The sequence below is a fragment of the Physeter macrocephalus genome, chromosome 19 (assembly GCF_002837175.3).
Source record: "Physeter macrocephalus isolate SW-GA chromosome 19, ASM283717v5, whole genome shotgun sequence".
Classification (NCBI taxonomy): domain Eukaryota; kingdom Metazoa; phylum Chordata; class Mammalia; order Artiodactyla; family Physeteridae; genus Physeter; species Physeter macrocephalus.
In genome coordinates this window covers 47,579,023-47,604,591 of record NC_041232.1, presented here as the reverse complement: position 1 = coordinate 47,604,591, position 25,569 = coordinate 47,579,023, and the positions used below count along the sequence as shown (strand labels likewise).

The 25,569-nt window shown below is 38.9% G+C and overlaps 1 protein-coding gene across 24 annotated transcripts in view; it reads right to left on the bottom strand.

Moving 5' to 3' along the window:
• DTNA (dystrobrevin alpha) overlaps positions 1 to 25,569 on the bottom strand; it is a 390,047-nt gene that overhangs the window by 59,597 nt on the left and 304,881 nt on the right. For all 24 annotated transcript variants that reach the window (XM_028480006.2, XM_028480003.2, XM_028480001.2 and 21 more), the window contains 6 exons: positions 20,384 to 20,469; positions 13,497 to 13,651; positions 10,624 to 10,729; positions 8,075 to 8,241; positions 5,105 to 5,229; positions 562 to 645 (listed from right to left, as the gene is read on the bottom strand). In XM_028480006.2, the coding sequence (XP_028335807.1) occupies positions 562 to 645; positions 5,105 to 5,229; positions 8,075 to 8,241; positions 10,624 to 10,729; positions 13,497 to 13,651; positions 20,384 to 20,469 (723 nt within the window). The remainder of the gene's footprint in view (positions 1 to 561; positions 646 to 5,104; positions 5,230 to 8,074; positions 8,242 to 10,623; positions 10,730 to 13,496; positions 13,652 to 20,383; positions 20,470 to 25,569) is intronic.

Here is a 25,569-nt window from a genome sequence, read left to right as displayed (position 1 = left end):
AAAAAGATGAGACACGCATCTACCCTCTTTTTTTTTAAAGTTCTTGTTCTTATCCATGAATTACTTATTGAGAAACTATATTTCTAAATTTGGTCTTGAGCCTCTAGCCTCAGGAACTCTAGAGTTCACTAAGAAGAAGATTCTTTTATATCTGGAGCTTTATATTATGAGATGTTTAAGAATGTCCATCATAATTTCCCCGTTGCATCTTGAAATTCCAATTCCCTGGCTTAAATGGGTCATTCCAAGTGCTATAAAAGTGACTTTCTCAATGAGCCAGAATGCATGTGTGTCAGTAGTAAAACTTAAATAAACCCTGCATTCTTACTGTGGATGGATTGTAAATGCAAGTTTCCAGAAGTGACATTCATTCCCAAAGCCATCCTAGCCCTCTTCAAACGCATCCAAATGAATGAAATTAACAACTTGTGACAGATATTTACAAACTAGTTTCTAACAGTAATCTTCCACATTTGGCTTAAATGAGAATATTTTTCTTGCCACAAAATCAAGGCTTATTACCAAAGAGAAGTTTTATTTTATAATAGGGTTGGAACTTACCTCCTGGTAATAAAAGGACTTCCTGAGGAGGGGACAGAGTGGGAGAACATGCTGTCATTCATGCTGGTTACAGGTCTGGGTGGCCTAAAACGAAGTACAGTTAAATGGAAAATGGATGGAAAGTTAAAACAAATAAAAGTCACAAGTTGACAACTATCCGATCTCTCAAGGAAAGGAGCTGGTAAGATCAGAGTTCTTATCTTACCCAGGATCAACACAGAATTTTACATTTTCCAATTCAATTCTTGAAGTGTTTTGGGAAGTTACATTTCCTTGAGAAGACAGAATGTCTGTTTAAGCATTGCGGGGAAGATCTCTGGAAACCACAGGAATGTTTATTCATGAGCTTTGAGCCTTGGTGTTTCATTGAGTCATGTTCTCAGATAGAATGAGGATTTTGAGGCAGCCTACTAACTTCTAAAGAGAGAAGCTCAGAAAACTTGATGATAATCAGAATCTACATCCTCTTGGAAAGAGGAAGATTCCTGAGGCTTTGGAAACTTCTTGTGTTCCCCATGACGATGGCCCTCTTCCAGGATACCCGGGCCTGTAAGGACCCAGCTGCAAAATCGTATCATGCCTTCTTCGCTCTTTGCTCTAAGTGAAGACACAATTAAGCACCGCAGGGATTTATTGACTTTCTGTTATCTGGATGATCTATATGATAGGACATATAGTGCAAGGCATCCCAAAAACTTCACTTTTTTCATATGATTAGAGAAGGAAAATAGGGTTCAATATTCCCCGGAATTGCCCACAACCTTAAACACCGACTGCATCATGTCTGTCCTCCACTGTCTCAATTTTCATTCCTATAACTGATGTCTTAGTTCAGGTAAAATGATAGATCCCCATCTCATCTCCAAGCTGTTTTTAGTTTTATTTTAGGTTCACTGTAAGATGTTCCACGGTACAATGAGGTGGAATTTAGAGTTCAGAAGATGGATGATGGGGCAGGGCAGCGTTCTGAGTCAGGAAATTTTAATTTCACTATAATTCTATGTATGAGTTTGACAGTACAGAATTTTTTGAAGATGAAACATGAATACAGTAGCCTGTAGAATCTATTTGTGTCAACTTGACTAAGAGGCAAAAGTTGTAAAGGTTTAATTTTTATCTTAGGAAACCAGAGTTAGTTTGGATTCTACAATGAAGAGATTCTGCGAAAAAGGTAGACTTGTTTGTCCCAATGTATTTATGGGAATGGACATGATGCAAGGCAGGTTATAAAATGTCAGCACTACATGCAAAAATTCATTGACACTTTTGGTTCTCAGTACCTTATGCTAAACTCTGTTCTCAGATTTTTTAAAGACACATTCTTTGTTGGGTGAGGTCAAAATAGCAGCTTCAGTATTTAATCTACTCTGAACATATTAGCCGAAGTTCTGAAAACTAGCTTAGTGTTTTATATTACTTATCTAGGATGTGCGTGATACATGAGACTAGTTTAAAGCTAATTCTGCTTTGAGCAGGACACTTTCACTTTATAAGAAGGATGCTAATTTTAAACAAATGTGCTCTGTGTATTTTGAAAAGTTAGGTGTATCAGATTTTAAAACAGTAGGCAGAATGAAATATCTTCATTTTAACTTTGAAAAAAAGTGGAAAAAAATCAACTTGACAACATTTCTGGTTTTCTTTTGTCTTTTTATTAATGTTCCCCTCTTGCTCTATCTCTAGGAAATGAGAAAACAAGTGGATTTGGAATGCTTTTTAACTCGTCTGGTAAATTTACTCTATTGAACCTGGTCACCGCAAAGCTGAAATTGCAGTTCCTTAGTAAATGGCTTCACACTTAACGTTCATCACGAAAATGTTGAACTTGGGACACAGAATGGCTAACCTTGGCACCAAAGAGCAGTTTTCAAAGGGACCTATTTCCTCCACAATCAAATGGCAAGTTACCTTATCTAATAAATAGGTCACATTGGGAATTTTAAACATATTTAGTCTTATGAAAAATAAATAGCTCCAGAAGATAAAGTCACAGAGGCCTAGTGCAAAGTTTTCTTTCTGGACAAGATGTCTGCAAAGGACATTTTTAAAAAATTGGCATTCTTTTCATAAACTGAAAGTGCTCAGCTTAAAGGCAGAATTAGTTTTAAGCTAGCCTCATATCTCTCACCTGTTTTGTGTCTCATAACCACTTATAATTATAAGTCTTTATAAGCACACTAAAGACTATTGACTTACCAAGTATCTCTTTTGGCAGCAAAAAATTGAATAGAATAGAGACAGTTAATCATGGTAACATTTACAAGCAATACAATAGCTAAGAACAAATGCCAAAACACCAAAATGCCACTACTTAAGTGGCTTTTATGTGCCTATGATAATTTAAAATAGCTAAATGAACAGCATACTTTAAGATTAGAAGTCTTAGATATCCCCATCCAAAAAAAAAAAAAAAAAAGGAACATAAATATCTGTTCAGGGCAATAACATCAGAATAACAAATAGAAAAATGTCTAAAGCTAAAAAATAGTAAAAAATCTGTTCTAATAGAGATTGGCCACTCTGAATCCAGAATTTCTTGCGTGTTATTTCAACAATTAAATACTTTGTATAATTTGTCTTTTAAAACTGACATTCACCCTGGAAAAATATATTATCCATGAGTACAGATCAGTGTTTTGATTCAAGGACTATTTTAAGAATCTGGTTAAACGTGGAACTTTTAGCAGAAAAAGGCACATTTCATGTAGAATTTTAGGGGAATCCTGAAACTCTCCATGGAACCCAAATTGTGTGGCATGGCCTCACTTCTTTCTCATTTTTTTAAAAAAATTTATTTATTTTTGGCTGTTTATTTGCTCCACAGCAGGTGGGATCTTCCCGGACTAGGGCTCAAACCCATGTTCCCTGCATTGGCAGATGGATTCTTAACCACTGCACCACCAGGGAAGTCCCTGGCCTCGCTTCTTAATTCTGTCTCCAAGTGCGAGGCCCCATCCTAACTCCGTTTTGCTGCAAAGCTCTTACAGCCAGGCTGTTTACCCCCATCCTCTCCCTACCTTCCCCACACCCATCTTCCCGGATTGAACGCTGTTCTCTTGGGGGGGAACCCCTAAGGGGGCTGGTAGACAGTGACTCCGTGGCCAAGCTCCGAGAGCCCAGACCTACCCTCACTTATGTTTTGTTCATTCGCAAGCAACTAAGTGATCGTCCCTGGCTATGGGGAAGTAAGTCAAGACTTTAGGAGAACAGCTCGTATGAGCTCGCTTTCTCCAAGTGATTGGTCCTTTGGGACACTTCCCAGATTTCTTTACCCCTGGTTTACTTTAAGGCTTATTTTTGGGAGCAAAATTTCCAAAAATAAGTCAACCACATTCTACAGAATCAGTTTACATTAGTTTGTGGATGCTTCCAGACTTGTGTGGATTGCTGGGGGCAATGAACCCTCAGCGCACACCCAGAGTAAACCAAACAAAGCCCTGTGGGATTTATACAAAGTCCACAGACATGCTGCAGCACAGTGGTTTGATGGGATCTGTTTATGTCCATTAGGGGAAAGAGTGGCTGCTTTCCTAAGGCTCTGAGATGCACCACAGTGCCTCTAATGGGTTATGTTCTCATCCACCTGAAGCGTGAACCTTGCCTTGGTGGATTCCTAACACCCATGTGTCCCATCAGCCAACCTCTCGAGGTCAACAGGCAAACACAGGCCCTGCAGTGCAGGTGGTAGTGCTGAAGTGTGCACAATGAAAGGCAGTTCAGAAGGAGGGGGAAAGCCTGTTCTAGAGGCTTCCTGAGGCACTTGTGACTATGTAACTCCTAACTGTGCCCCAAAGTAGGTAATGAACTTCTTTCTTCTTCTGAGCCCAAGATAACACCAAGGAAGAAATACTTTCTTCTACCTAAGCCTCCTCTGTTTTCTGAGCCAGCCAGGCCTGAGACAGGTCCCCCGACATGAGGCTTTTGCGAGGTGGAAGGGGTCGGTGGTAGCACCATTCCTTGGCCCAGTTCCCTTTGTCCCCCAAACTCACACATACTTTGGATGAATTTCCCCTCCAATACCCCCTCTTCAACCCTCCCTTGCAAAGGCCGTGATTCTTCTAAAGTTATGTAACTTGGGATAAAACCACAACAGCAATGATTCCTAGGTTTGCTGGCATCTTTAAGATGACTGGCTGTGCAGAGAAAGGAAACAGAAGGCTTCTCTATTTAGGACTCAAGGCACACATGACGTTAAGGTACGGTGTGCTTTAAGATTTCCTGACCACGGTAATTCTGTTGATTATTAATGTCCAATTGTGCGAACTCCAATAACATCGTTATTTTACAATTATAAAATTTTTGAATATTTTCCACTTCAAGGTAAATTATATAGTGTGGCATACTTGTACATCTGGGCAGAAGTACTGTATACCTCTCCATGAAAAAAATTATAATAACATGACTTTCACTCTTTCTTTTTTAAGACAATAAAATTTAAAACTTGGTCCCTGACAACTAATAGGAAATTAATTGTCTTTGTATGGATCTGCACGCGCATCAGTGAAGAAAGCTGTCTCTCAGTCTGGAGGGTAGAGATACTCACACGATGTGGGCCAAGTTGAGTGGTTTCTCAGGCTGGTCAGGGAACATCGGGTGCAAAGGTTCACGGCTGGAAGCACAGCTCAGAGACTTGCTTAACGCATTGGTGAGCTTCTTAGCGGGTGATTTCTGGAAGGAAGAAGAAAGGTTCAAGTGATAACAATCAACATTTATGTAACATTTCATCAGATGATTTGCTTTCATAGCAGATATCCATTCATTCATTCAGGAAATCTTCTTTGATAATCTACTCTAAGTCAAGGATTTTGCTCTTTGCGGGGACCAGAACACTTGGAATTAGCCATCAGGGTAACTGCCTCGGGCTGCACAGTGTCAGCAGATGCTGTGATAAATGGAAGCAGTCATTGTGCTCTGGATGTCTGAGCTGGGACTTAATGAACAGCAGGGGTCCTTCTGACAAAACTCAGGGCACTGGAAGGTAATTCCAGATGGAGGAAGAACAGGAGACCCTGTTCTGGAGAGGAAAGCAGGAGGGAGACCACTGAAGTCTTATATGTCGCGTCCAAGACTGTGGTCTTTATCTCAAATGCAGAGGGAGACAATGAACAGGTTAAATCTCAGAGGTGACCTGATTCTAGAAGGATTGCTTCTCTTTAAGAACAGAAGAAGGTTTGCGAGGGGATGGGAATGGAAGTAAAGAGATGGGTAGGAGGTTTTGCGGGAATCCAGGGGCAAGATGTTTCAGGTGTGGCTGGATACATCCGGTTAGAAGGAAAAGTGGAACTTCAATCTGAGTCTTTAGAATTTATGTTCTTTCCAGAGCATCATGCTACCTCTTTTTTGTTTGGACCAGTGGAATGTTTATTTTAAAAATTCACAGCCAAGATTATCAAAAATAGTCTACCACATATAATAAATCTTTACCCCAATTTTTCCTTTCTGTGAGAAGCGATTTATCATTTTGTCACTTTCTTTGACACATAGAGTCCATAACTGGCAACATAACGAAGTGACTTTTGTCCTCATTTTTAAAAGCTAAGTAATGGGACATTGTCCAAGAAGTCCCTCTTTGGCTTTTGCTAGGAGCTGTAATTCTTAGAACACTTAAAACAGCAGTAACAACAGCTCTTCACCCCATAAACATTGGGGTTCCTTTGTCCTCGTGAGGAGTCTGATCCTACTCTGTAAAGACATTGTCCTGCCATTTAACTGCAGATTTCAAAACCCCTAAGTAAAGGCTCCTTATCTGACTTTAGCATTTACATAAAACAACAATTACAAACGATTAGTCTACAATCACCAACCCTCTAGGACTTGGAATAGAACATATTTGAAAACTGGTAATACGCTGACAATAAGAAAAGAGAAAGTATTTCCTCCAGGGTTCTATACTAAATTGTATTTCATGATCTGTGCTAGTATATCTGTTCTCAGCATGTGATATAGCCAGTAGTGATGGGTGGCATTTGAACTAGCATCAAGCCCTCAGTATACAATGCCTTCGTGAAGAACTCTTACTTGAACTCAGAATCTGACATGTGCTAAGCAATTAACGTATTTGCACTGAATATCAGTTCCCAATAATAATTCCTAGAAAGAACATTCTGATTGAAAATGTATATTCTCACTACTCGGCCATAAAGAAGAATGAAATAATGCCATTTGCAGTAACATGGATGGACCCGGGGATTATCATACTAAGTGAAGTAAGTCAGACAGAGAAAGACAAATATCATATGATATCAATTCTATGTGGAATCTAAAAAAAATGATACAAATGAACTTATTTATAAAACAGAAACACACTCACAGACATAGAAAATAAACTATGGTTACCAAAGGGGGAAGGTGGGCAGGGAAGGATAAATTAAGAATTTGGGATTAACATATACACACTACTATATATAAAATAGATAAACAACAAAGACCTACTGTATAGCACAGGGAACTACACTCGATATTTTGTAATAACCTATATGGGAAATAATCTGAAAAAGAATAAATATATGTATTATACATATATGTATAACTGAATCACTTTGCTGTACACCTGAAACTAACACAACATTGTAAATAAACTATACTTCAATTAAAATGCATATCTGAAGACCTTTTTAAAAATAAAATGAGTTACTCTTTAAGTAAAGACTATAGGTTAATTTGAGACACATTAAAATATAGAAAAAATGTTTTTAAAAAGTCTTCATTTTCTTATGATACAACTATTCCAAGAGGAGTTGGCAGGGCTGATGGCACATTCCATGAAAGATAATCTGTACATAGAGCAATACTTTCACAGAAGCACCAGAACAACATCACTGGATCTGGTCTTTGAGTTGAACTGAGACAGAGGTCAGCAAACTGTAAACCACCTGGACAGCAAGCTCACGGAGTCAAATTCTTCCCATAGACTCAGTGTCATGTGCTCCTGAGAACACTTTCACCACATGGACAGGTCACCTTTAGCAGGTTAGTATCACAGGTCACCTCCCACAAGTTAGTCACTTGCACTACTCATGAAAAGATGATTTTCTAATATCTTCCCCTCCTCTAAGAAAGTAGAATGAAACAGCATCCTTAAGCCCACACGCTCACAGGTCTTTCCTTCATGTTCCAGTCATGCAGTTAAGACAACTCCAGAATCTGACTAACAATAATTTTTAGGCAATTCCCACAAACCACCCCCAAACTTGAAAAGAACCTTAACTTACTGTGAAAATGAGATTATGTTCCAGAAGGTGTTTGGTTGTTACCTAAATCGATACTGAATTATCTGTATTCCAAGAAGTAATATCATTTGAGTCTTCCTATATTTTAAGCCTTAGGAAGCTACACTGGGTTCAGACACAATAAGTAAGAGGTCCCAGTAAGATGGGGAGTGGGAGGGGAAGGAGGGAATGTGAGAGGAGAAGGTAAGTGTGTCGCTTGATTCAGTCACCATGCTTGCCATTCCCTTGCATTCTGGACGACACTCACACATCCAACTGTAAGTATTGCCTGGACCTTGCCTTACCCAGGATGTGTACTCTTTCATTTGGTGCTGGTTGCTATGGGAACCACCGGCATGTCCCCTCCAGAAGCAGTCCTGACAGAGCTGGTAATTGTGACACTGTTGGCATCGGTAGCGAAATCCCATCATACTCTCACTGTGGCAGTACGAACACTCAACTGGATGGAAGACTGAGGGGCAAGTTAATGAAGAAAAAAACAAGAAAACAAAAGTATGAGCCAGAAGAAGGAAAAATACAGTCCAACAAGAATTGCATTTTTCTGCTGTGCGTCATGATTTCCAATGATAGTCACTTTTCACCGAGAGAAGCATTAAGTTTATTCCTAGACTCTCACTACCCTTTTCCAGCATGTGTGTGGAGGTGGGAGAAACAGAAGGGGATGGAGGATAGGGGTTCTTTTAACGGCAAATCTCTGTAATTCCATTTGCTCTTCTTAACTCCCGTCCCTTATACTACAAGACTATAAATTACCCAAACTGGCTCGCCTTTCCCCCAAATGCTCTCTGTCTCCAGGAGATCAGCACAGCTCATGGAAGACTCAGAAGCACAATGGATGAACACAGCTGATTGTCCAGTGGGTTGAGAGCAAATATGAGAGAAATGGAAAATGAGAGGAAGAAGAAAGAAAGGCAAATGGAAGAAGAGTAGAAAAACTGGATGGGAAAATTGAGTTACTTTTTAAAAAATGGAGTAGCTAATGGGCTTATTTCATGAGTGACACTGCTTTCGTTTAAGAGATTTTTTTTTTTTTTATTTCCCGAGAGGCAGATGGATAGGGCCCAAAGAGATGAATAAGTTGTCTGAATACAGTTCTAAGTCAGATAGTTCAAGAGACACAACTTTCTTTGGCAGAAAATTTGAATTATAAAGCAGGCAAGGTAAAATATTTGAGATTTGAATCCAAGTAACTGCATGTTATGAGCTAAAGATATCAACAACAATAAGAACAATTCATGCTTTTGGTAAACTTTTTCTCTGGCTAACCAGCCAGGGAAAATAATGCAAATAAAAATAAATAAAGATGAAAAGTAAATTGTAAAAACAAAGACATAACCAGTTTTGAACACATTGTCTTCTGAACCAGCATCATATCCCCTTTTTCTGCCTCCTGGGAAAGGCTGAAGTGAGACTTGAATCTAGGGACAACTGTTCTGGGACAGGGCCTAAGGAACTCATTTCCTGCAACAGGAAATGCTGAGAGAGAAGGCGTGAAATGACAATTTTATAATTGGAAAATGACTAGTTCTTAAACTGCAAAACAGTAATATGAACTCTTCCTGCATGATCTGGACCTTGATTGCTCTTTGCTCTAGCAGATGAATAAGAAGCATAAAAAAAAAAATCTATGATTGGTAGTGCTTACAGAGAAACTAGTAAGTTCATTCTTTAAATCTTCTCCATGAGCAGAACAGGATAGATTTATAACTTTAACTAAGGGAGATAATTAGGGCAGATGCCAGATGTTCTAAATGGGAATTTAAAATAAGCTAACTTTAACCCCAATGTATATTAAAGAGATGTGTAGAAGTAAAGATTCTAGTAAGAGATAGGAGATAAATTATTTTCTGTTTAAGGCTAGAGAATTCCCAGAGTTAAATTAAACAGTAAATAAGAACATCTAAAGATCAGATGGAGGCAATGAATTGTTCCATGTTTAAATTTCTTTAAACCTTGTTCTGAACCGTATTTTATATAAGTTTGGATATGCCAAGAGTAACTACTTTTAACATAGAAATACTTGCTTTTATAAAAACAAAAGCACATGACAAAAGTTACATTACTCATTTCTTTTACATAACTACAACCATTGAAAGCTTACAATTTGGAGCATATGACTAAAGATTAGCAAGGTGCAACCATCCAATTTTTTTCTATCTCCTCCACCTATTCCTAATGGAGTGCCTAGGAAGAAATAGTCAATGCCAGGTATACCAAGAGTAGAAGTTCATACCTAAAACAAATACTAGAAAATGTCACATTCCTTACTGAGGTTCTCTTCCCATTACAGTAAGTTTTTAAGCCACACCTGATTTGTAACTGAGAGGTAGACTGTGAGATTTAATAAATTTTTAGAACAGACAGTCCTAATTTTGCAGTGCACCTATAAGGCCTTACTGATGAGGGAGACAGGTTAGTTCCATTAAAATTTGGAACTACTAAATAGACCTCCCTAAAACAATGACCTTGGCTTAATTACTATAGATTTGATGGCCTAATTTCGGTAATGAAAAAAATTGCCTTAGGAGTTTGGTATTAACATATACATATATGTTATTTATATGTATATTAATGTATACACATTCCCATATTTAAAATATAAAACCAACAGGGACCTACTGTATACCACAGGGAATTATACTCAATATTTTGTAATAACCTATAAGGGAAAATAATATATATTTTATTATATATATATATATATATATATATATATATATATATATACCTGAATCACTTTGCTGTACACATGAAACTAATGCAACATTGTAAATCAATTATACTTCAGTTTTTAAAAAAGGCTAAAAAAATTGCCTCAGTAGTAACTACTCACCATTTTCTACATTTGCCAGTCGATGCAGAAGGGGCAGCCAGACCAGGCACTGCGGGGGAGGATCTGACATGAGCGTGTCCAAGAAACCATTTAAGGTGACTTTTTTCTGCATCAAAAAACCCATAAAAATTTAGAACCAAGAATAAGCTTAATTTACCTGCTATGTAAATATCATTCAAGATAGAAGAAACAAGACATTCAATTAACCCCTAATACATAAAGAAACAGAGCTTGAAACTAGTTCTGAATTTAAAACATTAATTGCTTTTTATATTTAAGCCTACATAGGACTGGATTATCTCCACTGAGGCTGAGTCAATATTATCACAAGGAGAAAAACAATTCTGAGGGGATCATTTTCATACATGAGGGACAGTATGAAAATGATGAGGAAAGATGGAGAGCAGACATTCTCCATAAAATTTTACCCAATAGTACATCACAGCACACTCGACAATTCCCGTATCAGGCTTCTAAATTTGTAGAACAGCTTCCGTTTCAAAGCTCCTCAACTTCCATAAGGACTAAATATTTTGTGGTTAATGTGAATGGTTCTGCTATACAAGATTAGGAGTGAATCCTGTTTGGAGGGAGCTATCCTTCCCTGTTAGAAAAGAACACTCTAAATTTAAAAAAAAATTGTCTTCTCTACTTTCTTTATGTATCTTTTCTTACAATTCAGTCGGATTCTGTGTCATTATCCTGGGCTTTTCTGATGCAGAAAAGAAATGTATTTTATCTATAAGTTTCTTTCAAAATGAAAAAATAAGAAGTTATATTAATATATGATATTTTCATAGTACGAGTGACAAAAAATTTACATGCAAAAATCACTTTTATTTAAATTTTTGAATTAGAATATCAAGGTGGATGGGATAGTTTTATATTTTTAGATAAGAAATCAGCCCTGAAGAGCTACAGTGCCTTTTCAAGGCTTAAACCTTACACTTGTCCTTGTAATTCACAAAACAACTGTTTTGGTACCCTTCTATTAATGTTTTCTTATTGGCAGATATTTACAGTTTTAGCTTCACCTCATAATACTAAATAAGCTTTTTATAGGGTTGTTATTAGCATTATTATTAAAAGATAAATTATGTAAAGTGTAAGTAATGAGACAGTATTTTTTTCAAAAGCTACTACAATTCATATGTCTAAAATAATACTGTGTTTCAAAACAGTCACTTGGGGTGGCTTTGCAATGAAGCAAGTAAAACAATTTTGGAATTTCATCATTCGAACTGCTGCTATAGCCAGTTTATGAAGCACAAAAATAAACTGGTCTTATTATTTTTATTAGTGTTGCCTCTTTTTGTACTTCACATGATTTTATCCATTTTGTCCATTCATCATACTGGCTAAAAATCACTACTGGAAGTCAAAAAATGCTACTATGATTTCCACATACATAAATTTCTCATCATTGAGGGTATATAAAAGATTATATAATGGGCAGTCTCTAGGATATTTCAAAAGGAATTTTGAGCAATGACAACATCCTATAGAATTTTTTTGAATATATAAATCCTATTAGATTAAAAAAGTCCTATTATTCTGGCTGACTTTTAATGAGAAATATTCTGAGGCATTAGTGTATTTCCTGAGGATTCTACAATGCACTACCTAAAATCAACAAATGTACAAACAAACAAGTAAATCCAGCGGCAGAGAGATCAGTTTGGGGTTTAATGCAATAGGCCAGGCAATCGAGGATGATGAGGAGAGAGATCTGAGAAAATTCTAGAAGGTGAAATCAGTAGGACTTGGTGATTGATGAGAAGTTCTGCGTGAAGAAGTTGTATAGAAGGAGGCTTAGGTGAATGGATCCATTCTGAGGTCACCAACTCTAAAGGGAAAGGGAAAGGGAACTCCAAAGAGGAGTATGCTTTAGCTGGGGACAGAGGCCAGGTATCTAAGCCAGCCTGGGGGTGAGGGCGTGGGAAAGGTCAGAAAGGCTTCCTGGGTGAGACCCCATCCTCCCCCTCCACCCCCCAGCGGGAGTAGAGTTTGATACTTAAAGTATCAAGCCATCCCTTCTCTTATTGAGTGTATGGATACATTTATAATTCTATATAAATCCATGCCCTACAGGGATGCCCGAGGCACCATCTTTGACCTCTTAGATCACCAACTAAACAGACAGATAGATAGACAGATGAGGCTTACTAGCTGGGGGTAAATGTAGCTTTTCAGTGGCTGCTAAGCACTGATTTCTTATTTAAGGGATCCTTTTAGAGGACATACTTGGTTAGTTCGGATTTTTAAAAATTGTAAACAAATCTTCAGTTTATGGATTTCTAAATCTCCACTATGCTGTGCTGAAGAATAGTTCTAGACATGTAGATTTTCCACATGACTGGAGAGATATAAACACGGAGAGTCCCCCAAACTAAGCAGCTTCCCTTGGCTGACTTGTACCACCCCCAGTTAAAACATGTTGCTCTGAGCCCCAATGTAGTGGAAGATTTAGGGCCTCCCAGATGGCATGGGGCATGTGCTGTGATTCCTTTCTTGTCTCCTTTGCTAAACGTTGGTGAAGCTCGGTGCTGGGTCAGACTCGTGTTTCATGTGAGGCTGAGTAACAATTCAACCCTTTTGATAGTGTGGTGGTAATAATGTTTCTGAGGGTATAGCGTTGTTGTAGGGGTTAAATTAGACAATGTAAATAAAGAATTTAGCATGATGCCTGGTCATGGTCAGGAAACACCACCTATTATTATTATCCAAATGTGTTGAGTTCAGTTACTGACTCAGAGGTCATTTGTCAGAAGCTGGAAGATACACTACAAGTTACCATGAAGAAGTAGTGACTTGGAGTGACACACAGGAGAGCAGCCACTGAGAGATACTTCCTTAAACAAGATTTCTCCTACCTGTTGAGAGAAACAGGATCTAGCTGACTGTTCTGTGTAACCAAATGAAGGCCCTTCAAACACTGCTGTGGGTAGTTTGAGAACTTCCCGCAGGAACTGATCGTATCGTCCATAAACCATCACCCCACTGGAGTCAGAAATCATTGAGAAAATATCTGATGGATGGAAAAGGAAAGATCTTTAATCATCACATAAAGATTCCCCACTGTTTTAGTTCAACATATCTACTGCAAATAACAAAAAATGTGGCAGAAACTACATATATAATTTATTATGAAAGAATAATATGAAAGCTAGTTTTTATGCTGAGATATTCCTGGCATGGTGTTTTCTCTGGTGTCTTTCTGTAGATGATTCTGGCATACAGCATTAACTAGTAATTTGGATAAAATTAGCAAATTTTTTGATAAGACAGAGAACATCACATTTTTAGTTTGAGGTCAATTATCAACTCATATATAACTCAACAGGAGGAATTTTTGTACATGTGAGAAATACGCCGACCTCTTTTGAAATACACAATGAAAATATTACGACAATGTTAGGGTGTGTGTGTATCTAGCAAGCTAGCTATTTACCCATCTATATTGTCACTAAAAGGTTTGGGTTTTGGTTTAAGATATTGAAAAATGAAAGACATATGGGGATAAGGATGCAATGAAAACACTTGATTAACTTCCCACAGAAGCAGAAAACTTCCTATAAATCATAGTGTTCTGGGTGGAAGGCAATTGATTTATGGGGAAGGGTCTTTTGTCTCATGCAGTCAAGAGGAAGCCTGGCCTTGCTGACGATCACTGAGGTAAAGTCAGGGTTCCAGATTATTCTCAGCAGAGCCACTGGCTTCACTGAACCTCTCTTCTTCAGTTTCTGCCACTGTGGGCACTTAATGAATATTACTGGCATAATTTCCCAAGGTACTCTATAATTCCTCTGTGGAGATCACTATTGGAAGGAAAGGGTTGGCTATTATATGGTTTGTCACCATGCTAGATTGTAACTAGGCCAGCACAGCTGCTGGGATAAACTGTTGTAAAGTCAATATGCTACTCTGCTCACTTTGGACTTAATTTTTCAAGGTCAAAATGTAATCTGGGGGCATTGTTTTACACCGCAGCCAGATGTTAAGCATATTATAGGCTTTTATTGGATTATGTTTGGAGGATGTGAATTGGCTCTCATTTTCTTTAAGCAGTCCACTTACAAAGGGTTTCTATTGTGTTTAAAATAGTTAATCAATTATGAAGCTAAAGAAATTCTACATGAGCAACAAAAATTAATGTTGTTCTCATTCACTTTCACAATATTGTTTACTTAGTGAATTTCATCTCTCATGTTTCATTATAACTAGTCAAAAAAAGAAGTTGCCAACAGCAAAAAAAAACCCCAAAACACCAAAAACAAAACTCTTGTACAATTCCAAATATAGAAACTCAAGAATTCCAATCAAAAGGAGGAAAAAGAAACCTTGAAGAAGTAAGTGTACTTTCCCATTAAAGCTGCCATGTTGTTTGTTTGGGGGCCGGGTGGTTAACTATAATTTGGCCATCCTGATGAACTTCTAGATTTGGATTTTCTAGGCCAGGGCACATTTTGAAAAGCAGCTTAGGCTTTTCAAATCTCCCACTGAAATAATTTAAACAACATCTCTAACTAGAGTAAAAGCAGAAGGGGTACCAACAGTGACCTTTCACAAACTTGAAGCTAATATTAAATTCATTTGTACTGATAAAGTTCTACTAAGCAATAGCCAAACTAGGGCTAAGTCCCTGGGATTAAAGGAAAGTGGCTGTTAATGACCACTCAGGTTTTTAAAAAGAAATGAGGGGACTCTGAGGAAGCTCTCAACATGGTATGTGTTTGTACCTTAATCTTGGGCCCTCTGTTTTTTTAATATATATATACACTCATATATATATACATACATATATATGTAATACGCTTATAACATGAAATATATGTGTATCTATATAATATAGAGGGCTGTTTCAAGGATTAAGCTAGTTACTAGATGAAAAGCACACAGATGCATGCTTGGCACCTAGTATATGGTACAGAAATGTTATCTGTTTTTATTATTAATTTTATATCACACTTTTCTGCCATTTATCTTGCATGTTTAGACTTTGCCTCCCCGATAGGACATCTCTATAAGGTTCCAAATCATAGTCTAAATTACCTTTGTGTTTCCTACAGCACTTTACAATGATACCTCAGAAGAACTTACATTCATTGATTTATTAAACTAAAATTAACTTGGCAACTAATAAACATGAAATTGTGCTAAGCAATGGTTATACAGAAAAATCAGGACATAGTTCTTGCCCTCTGGGAGGTCCCAGTCTATTGGGGATGACAGAGATGTGCTTGCATCCTGGATGACATGACGTCATGTACGGTGACAAGGTGGTGTGAGTACAGGAGCAGTAGGGTGTACAGGGTGCAGCAGGAGCTCAGAGAGAGGGTTCCTAGAGGGAGGAGTGAGGCAGGGAAGATTTCCTTACAAAGGGGACTTCTAGGCCAAGTATAAAGAACAATCAGTAATGAAGGAGGTACTGAAGAATTAAAGGCAGGCCAGCAAGTTAGAAATATTACCCTGGAGGTAAGCTTGGAGGCTGAACAACCTGTTCAATAATAGAAACTCAGGAAATACAAGTTGTTTGCCATAAACCAGCCCTCCCCAGAAGCTTTAGAATAGGACCTGACTTTCCAGGCTTATTGCACTGGATTCAGAATTCCTTAAGATCCTTAACAGCCCATAATCAGACCAAAACCAGTTTGACAGAAACAGAATATATTATATTAGGTCCATTTATGTATAGGTAGCTATGTCCCACGCCTGCAGGGAGCGCCCTCACACTCTCTGCTACCTGATGAACATCCTGCATATTGGTTCCTGGTGGATCTGAGTACTGGAAGTTGGGATGCAACATGGGGGTTGTTGTCCCTTTTAATGCATTTAAAGCAGCTTTTAAAACTCAGCTTTAAAATTTATGCTGTTTTCTACTTTTCCGCTTTTTAAAATTTCTATATTATTTTCAGCCAACTATTCTTGCCCTGTGTTCTCCAACATGAAGGGGCTAGCTGGAATGAACTAAATCTCTTTCATTCCTATGTACAAAAATAGAAAAACTGCCAAACAAGCGCAGTTGGCATATTGGCTTAAAGTGAATTAGAATTTAAAGAAGGAAAATCCCAAGACATTCCATATCCTTTCATTTTATTTTTCTTATTATAAAAGCAATGCTTATTACAAAATCATTACTCTGCCTGTTTTATGATTAAATGCAAGCCAGCAAAAGAAGACTAAAGAAAACCCACAATTCCACTTACCAAGAGTCAACCGTGGTTAATGGGAGTGTTTCCTTAATTTCTCTTTCTGATTTTTATTGTTGATGTATAGGAATGCCAGAGATTTCTGTGCGTTAATTTTGTATCCTGCAACCTTACCAAATTCACTGATTAGCTCTAGTAGTTTTCTGGTGGCATCTTTAGGATTTTCTATGTATAGTATCACGTCATCTGCAAACAGTGACCGTTTTACTTCTTTTCAAATTTGTATTCCTTTTATTTTTCTTCTAATTGCCGCGGCTAGGACTTTCAAAACTATGTTGACTAAGAGTGGTGAGAGTGGACATCCTTGTCTTGTTCCTGATCTTAGTGGAAATGCTTTCAGTTTTTCACCATTGAGTATGATGCTTGCTGTGGAGGGGTAAGCTGGGACGAAGTGAGAGAGTGGCATGGACATATATACACTACCGAATGTAAAAGAGATAGCTAGTGGGAAGCAGCCGCATCGCACGGGGAGATCAGCTCGGTGCTGTGCGACCACCTAGAGGGGTGGGATAGGGAGGGTGGAAGGGAGGCTCAAGAGGGAGGGGATATGGGGACATATGTATGCATATGGCTGATACACTTTGTTGTACAACAGAAACTAACACAGTATTGTGAAGCAATTATACTCCAATAAAGATCTATTTTAAAAAAAAGTCAAAAAAAAAAAAAAAAAAGAGTCAACCATGGCTGTCTGTGGGTGGATTTGCCCATATTTGTTCATTCAGCCAATGAACATTGTTCATTCTGTTTGAACAATTCAATTTGTTCATTCAATCACTGAAATATTGGTGACTAAGGATACTCATTTCTGATTAACATTTTGGAGAGGTTCTTCCAACCAAACTGCTTTTAGCTAAATTGTTTTTGGCCAAATTGCTTTCAACTGACTTACCTGGAAACCATTAAAACTACCTTTCTGGGATTAACTACATAAAGAGTGACTCCTCATTCAGAGAACCGGGGCACGTTCAGGTCTGCTGCTCTGCCAGAAGGTACCATGAAATGTTGCGATCACACAGTCTGTTTCTCTACAGAATTTGTGACTCTCTGAAGCTTATTTCTTCACACTGGAGAACAGTTTCTTTCCAATGGGACTCGTGCATTTGTGACTTCTTTCACTGAGCTGCAGAGGATTGACTTTGGCCACTTGAAAGCATGCATGCTTTGCTCACTGTTCGTGGGTATTTGGTGAATGATGGGATGGGGTGAGAAAACAGCACTGGAGCAGTTACGCTGTTTGCTTTGAAATCCCAGACTTGCGGGAGAACTTTGAGGGATTTGACAAGTGGTAAAGATCTGCTCGAACACTTAGTTAAATCTTGAATTTTGTAACTGTGCTGATGTTGTTTGTTGCTTACCTAACCACCATTCCCTTCAGCTTTATTGGCCCCAAATTTCTTCCTGGGCTATGGGAAAGCAGTGGCCCTTCTCAGCCCAGGAGGTGAGAATGACTGGAAGACTCCCCGACCATCAAGGGCATTCCTTTCCTGTCAGCAGTGGTTGATGTAGTAATTGGTCTGTGATGCCACCCTGGCCATGAGATGTAAGGGCTGGGGGCCTCTGGAGTGGGTGTGACTCCTGAAATTGCTGTACCCCCTTTTACCTTCAGGAGAAGGATAAAATCTGACACAGAGGAGAGCTGAGTAGAAAGATGGAAAGCACCTGGGTCCTTGACGGCACAGCATTAACCTGGTTAGTGAAAGGCTCTGAGGAGTTCAGTTTTCCTCAAACTTATTTTATTAAGGGACCCTTTTCTCCAGGTGCCTAACATTGAATAAGTATTTGGAAATGTTTCTTAAGACTTCAAAAAAAACCTTTACCTACTGTCCTCAGCATAAGTGGCCAATGGTGACATGAGGTCAGTAGGCAAAAGGCCCTCAGGAGTTTCTTCTTCTGCCCTGGTTCATTTTGCTAAACTTTCTCTTCCCAGCCTAACCCTGAAGGAAATGCTTTAGGGATTACTCTAAGTTATTTTTTTTAAAAGGACATTGTTTCTGCCACCTTCTAATTTAGCTGTTATCTTCAATCAAGTACTGAGGTAGATGTCTTTAAAGTTTTACATCTTTCAGGCTAACTGAAGAGAGACTGAACTGGACCTTGTAGGGTCTGCTTGGGCTTCTCTGAAACTTGACTGCACTTGGCTGGTCCATGAAAGGAGGTTCCTGGGAGTGAGGGAAGATGTGTGGTTATGTGGGGTTCCCCTTATCTACTGCTCCAATGACATAACCCTTCTTGGAACACGTCTGGGGAAATTCCAAAGGAATCAAGGTCCCCCCCACCCCGACCCCGGACCCCGGTATCTTTCTTTATTCTTCCTCTGTTGGTGCATCAAGAAGCGAGAGATTACATTCAGCAGCTGACAGGCAGCATGTGACAAAAGAGCCTAAAGGCCGTGAGTCATGGAGGCCTGCAGCCAGCAGGGACCCTACAGGTACCTAACAAAATCCCCAAATTTAGGATGGAGAAGGAAGTTGAGGACTAAAGAAGTGAAGTGACTTCCACAGAATAATCAGAAGATTAGTCACACAGCTGGGCCTGCAACCTGGGACTCCCAATTCCCATGACAGTGCTTTGTCACACGGCATTATAACTCAGACTCATAATATTTAGGGGAAGGGAGAGGGTTACATGGCAATTTTTCTTCAAAACAGCCACATATACATGATTTTAAACTAGTTAGAAATGAAAATTCTTGCCCGCTATACACCCACTCTAGGCCTAGTGAATCAGAAATTCTGGAAATGAGACCCAGAAATCCATTTTTTTTTAAAGCCCTCCAGGTGACTCCATACATACTAAAATTTGAAAACCACTGGTGTACGGGGAAAAAGTCAGGGTTCAATTCCTGGTACCATCTGTGATTAACTCTCTATGTCTCAGCTTCTTTACCTAAAACATGCAAACAAATCAGAAAAACTCTCACTGTTTTGTTGGTTAAAAAACCACCACATTTAGTGACAAAATGTACACAAAAGGCCCATAATCACTCAACACTCTAGCTATCATGTCTTCATTGGCATCAGTTAATTCTCAGTTTATAGTTTCTGTACATAATTCCTATGCCGACACCCTGGCAATGTCTACTTTGGAAACTTTGGAGTGCCTAGTGATTTGAACAGCATTGGTGGAGAAGAATGAGGAAATGTGCCGGGAACTTTGGCTTGAGATGATCGAGAAATGGAAGGTTGCCCCACATGGTCTTCAACTCCCTATGGTGATGGACTTATGCCTGTGAGGCAGTCCTACAGTACAATGAATGTGAAAGAATGTATATCTTACTTTAGTATCATGAACAGTCTAACTGGTGAGCCTCAACAGGTTATAAAAAATAATAATCCATACGTAGAAGGAAAACATTCACTTCGTTGACATTAATCTAATATGAAAACATTTCTACGACAAAATCCAAGGATCAAGGAAGATTATATTTCAAACAACCTCATAGAATGAGGAAAGTCACAAATGGTGAGGGGGACCTGGCAGGAATGGGGTAGAGGAAAACGTGGTATACAGGAGGGGTAAAGCAAACAGAGACACAGAGAATAACTTACATCTTAATTTGTCCATGATCTTCCCTCCACACAATGTGGCTAAAGCCATTTTGACAGCAAATACTGAAATTTTACCATGGCCTTCCCTGTTTAATGATGATAGAAAAAAAGAGATGTCACGTGAAGAATGTCCAGTAACACAGTTTGACATTTTCTATTCTGTAGAAACCATAGGACAACAGAGCTGCATGCATTATGTGAACATATCCATTTTAAAAAAGGTTATGAATACGGTTCAACACATGTTTCTGAAAAACTCTTCTGTTCGATGTTTCCTTCATTCAAGAGATGGCAGAATCTCTAAGTTATTCTTTGTCTGTGCCCCTTGCTCAAAGCATAGACTGGTAGCCGAAGAAATATGTGCTATTTACCTGGGGATGAAAATTACGGAACATTCTTTTCACTTTGGGTTTCATAAAATAATTTTATGTATGATGATGCCACAGCTTCTATAATTTATTTAAACAAGGCTTCAGAAAAATCTTAAGTTGTGTGTGTCAGGTAATTCCTGAATTTTAAAAGGGTTAGGGTTAATATGGAGACTTTTTCATCACACTTTTTTTTTCAACAATCATTTCCTACCCACGAGCCAACTGTCCTTAAAAGTGATACATTTACTTTTCAAAGGGAGTTGGTATTTTAAAGCGGCAAAAGTAAGAGCTCTTTTGAATAGTTCTCCTACCTAAATGACATGAGAGCAGCCAAATCTTTGTGTTGTGGCCTCTCCCGTTGCGGAGCACAGGCTCCGGACGCGCAGGCTCAGCGGCCATGGCTCACGGGCCCAGCCGCCATCACACTTTTTTTTTCAACAATCATTTCCTACCCACGAGCCAACTGTCCTTAAAAGTGATACATTTACTTTTCAAAGGGAGTTGGTATTTTAAAGCGGCAAAAGTAAGAGCTCTTTTGAATAGTTCTCCTACCTAAATGACATGAGAGCAGCCAAATCTTTGTTGATTCAAGAGGTATAACTAACTTGTCCTTCACAAAATGTGATATAAAGGGCATTCTATAAGAAGTAGAATATTTCTGCTAACTGATTTTTCCAGCTGGAATAAACTGTTTATTATATCCTTGGAACCAGACAGCATATCATATTAGTAATTCATTTCTTTGGTGGTTGCTACTCTTAAGAATGATCAAAAGAGTTATTTAAAATAATAATGTAGCTGAAAGGTAAGTAGAGTCTGTATTGACAAGGGTTTAGTATATAGAATAAGTAATTTATATGAGTAAGATTCAGATATCTGACATATTAGAAGAATAAGACATAATAAATTATTGTGTCTTTGTTCCTTACTAGACTCCAGAGAGGAATCATTTGTTATTCATCTTTGTTGCTGTCATTCTTAGCATAGTACCTAGAAGGCAGCTAGCCAGAATGCAAAACTGACCCAGTCTTATATGCTAGTGACTATCCTGTTTATATTTCTAAGCCTAAGCACCAGACTTACATAATTACATATTAGAAATCTTCACTTGGATATCCTGCATCAAACCAAGTATATTCAAAGTAGAACTCATTATCTTTCAAAGTCCTCTCATAATACTCTGACCAACTTAACTACTAACCTGCTCTTCCTCCTACAGTCCCTCTTCGGGTTGTCAGAATCACCATGTACCTAGTTACCCAGAAATGAATTCTGGGCAAGAGGTCACCCTTGATTTTTTGCTCTTCCTTAATTCACTACCACCCAAATAAATGTTTGAGGTACTCAAATATACCCACTTCACTGTAATATTAAACCCACTTCCTTCTTTCCCTTCCGACTGCCATGGCTTCTATCAGCTCTTGCTTTAACACTGTAATAACTTCTTTTTTTTTTAATAAATGTATTTATTTTATTTTTGTCTGCGTTGGGCCTTCGTTGCTGCGCGGGAGCTTTCTCTAGTTGCGGCGAGCGGGGACTACTCTTCCTTGCGGTGTGCGGGCTTCTCATTGCGGTGGCTTCTCTTGTTGCAGAGCATGGGCTCCAGGTGTGCAGGCTTCAGTAGTTGCGGCATGTGGGCTCAGTGGTTGTGGCTCGCGGGCTCCAGAGTGCGGGCTCAGCAGCTGTGGCACATGGGCTCAGTTGCTCCAAGGCATGTGGGATCTTCCCGGACCAGGGCTCGAAACTGTGTCCCCTGCATTGGCAGGCAGACCCTTAACCAACGCGCCACCAGGGAAGCCCTGTAATAACTTCTTAAATGATCTCTCTGCTTGCACACTCATATCACAGATCTGACCATGTTACAGTCAGAGCCCTGTATTCGCAGTTCTGCATCTGTGGATTTAAGCAAACGTGGGTGGATATAGGGGTTGTCTGTAGGAGACTTGAGCATCCCCGGGTTTTGGTATCAGTAGGCGGTCCTAGAACCAAACCCCTGCAGATACCGAGGTATGATAGTACTTCATTATTTAAAACCCTGTTGCCTCCGTTTGCCCGCGGGATATAGTTCTAACCTTATCTGTTTTCTCCAGGCTCATCTGCTACCATTTCTGTTGCACTCCACACCACATTGCCCTGTTAATGCCCTTCCCCCTATGCTCTGCTCAGGACTCTCCCACCCATTCATGGAGTCTCAGCTCAATTCTGCTCCGAAAACAGTTCTTCCCCTGATGTGGAAGCAATCACTCTTCCCTTTACTTTTACCTATTATTTGGCATCTGTCACTCATCTATCACTGAATGACCTTGATTTGTTTATTTATGTGTCTGCATGTATTTCGACTCCACACTGTGAGATCCTTGGGGGCAGAAATTATGTCCTCTTAATTAGTTGAATTCCCAGTGCCTCACACTGTCTCACTCAGCGTTAGTGAACAATAAATTCCTTATATTAATTAATGACTATTAATCATTATAATAGGTGCCCTAGAATTTTGATTAAGTGGTTCACTAATTTTAGGGCAGGTAGCTGTAATAAAAATGCAATGATTCTGTAAAAACCACCTCATTCAAAATTATTCCATATCCCCTGCATTGCCAATTGCACAGATAACTGGAAGTATCAATAACTTTATTTTAGGAAGTAATTAGATTCTCTTCCTAAGCTGAAATATGGTTCAAGTAATAACAGGAGAGTCTACAAAGGGTGGAAGAATAGGAGTAATATAGTGATAAAGTAATCTTCAAAATGCAGAGAAATTGAAGAGTATTATATGTGAGACCTGAAGAGCAAATGCAAATTTCTTTCAATGAGTCAGAGAGAACAATTCTTTTTATTTTTATTTTTTATGCAGTTCACATTTTCAACATTTACTTTAGAGTAGTTCAAGATCTGTAAAACCCCGTGCTTTGAAATGGTCTGGGGTTAATTTCAGGAGTAATTTCCGTATTGTTTTTTCACATCTTTATTGGAGTATAATTGCTTTACAATGTTGCGTCAGTTTCTGCTGTACAACAAAGTGAATCAGCTATATGTATACATATATCTCCATATCCCCTCCCTCTTGAACCTCCCTCCCACCCTTCCTATCCCATCCCTCTAGGTGGTCACAAAGCATCGAGTTGATCTCCCTGTTCTATGCAGCAGCTTGCCACTAGCCATCCATTTTACATTTGGTAGTGTATATATGTCAATGTTACTCAGAGAGGACAATTTAACTCAAGAAAGAGGACAGACCACAGATGATGTTGGGACAGAGAGCTCTCCAGAGGATGAAATGATGATAGCTCACGGGTGAATTCTTAAACCTTAGCTTTTAATGCAGAAGGTCTTAGGGAGATTACCAGTCCTGTATTGTTGCTGGAAATGCAAGATTACTGCTATTAAACCCAAGAGTGGTTGTATCAGAGCTATTCTGCCGAATTGACATAATAAATCTAGATAAATCACCCAGTGGAGGGCGGCTCAATGAGAGTTTTGCAGGAACCGAAGGGTGAAATTAGGTCACTGGAATTTATTGGTATGTAAGCTACTATGTCAGATTGCAAATGTGACCCCTGTCACAAAGAAGGATTCAGGGGTATGCAGGAATGTACACCGTGGGAAGCACGCCAGTACCAGGTGGGTTCAGACCTTGCTCAGCCCTGGCACTGGATAAACCTTTAAGGAGTTGAATGAGTGAGTGGAGATGGTGGACTTGGCTATGGAGAACGGAGGCACCAAAGAGTTAAATACAAAGGGATCTTTTTAAAGAACATTTTCAGTAGATATAACAGGATGAAGAAAAGGGGTGGAAAGAGAAAGATTTTCTAAAGGTCTTTGACAAGGTTCCACACCAAAGACCATTACTTAAACAAAGTCACCTTGGGATCAGTGTCCCTATTTTGTTGTGAAAAAAGAATTGGCATTGACACCGGAAGCGAAAATTAGGGAGAAGGTGGTACATCCCAAATGGAGAACATAAGAGCTATTCTCATTAGGAATCTTCCTTAGTCGGGGCAATTTGACTCATGAACAGTCAGTGAAATCTCTTAAATATCTAAGAAGTGAAAAGTCAAGCTCTTGAGGATGGATAACAGGAAGCTCCTAGGAGTCTTGGGCAAACAAGCAGGAAAGCGGCATATTGTTCCAAAGTGAGTTCTGTACATGCAATGCCTCTAGGAGTAAAGTGGTTAAATGGCACATATGGAATGTTGGCACAATTCAGGAAGTAAACTCACCAGAGTGTGCTGAGGATGGAAAACATAGATTGTCCCTAATGCTGCAGGGCAAATGGTGCTCCAAGAGGAGCACTAGAAAAAGTCTACACACTTGTCTTGCTTTTATGAAAAGCTACAGCCACAGTACACCTTCAATTTCATGTGTAGTTCAGATTGCCACCTCAGGAAACAACAGATGCCATATGATCCAGCAATCCCACTCCTGGACATATATCCAGAAAAACTTTAATTTGAAAAGATACATGCACCCCAATGTTCATAGCAGCACTATTCACAGTAGCCAAGACATGCAGTCAACATAAATGTCTGTCGACAGAGGAATGGATAAAGAAGATATGGTACGTAGATACAACGGAATATTACTCAGCCACAAAAAAGAATGAAATAATACCATTTGCAGCAACATGGATGGACCTAGAGATCATCATACTAAATGAAGTAAGTCAGAAAGAGAAAGACAAATACCATATGACATCACTTTTATGTGGAACCTAAAAAAATGATACAAAGGAACTTATTTAAAAAGCAGAAACAGACTCACAGACATAGAAAACAAACTTAGGGTTACCAAAGGGCAACGGAGGTGGGGGAGGGGTAC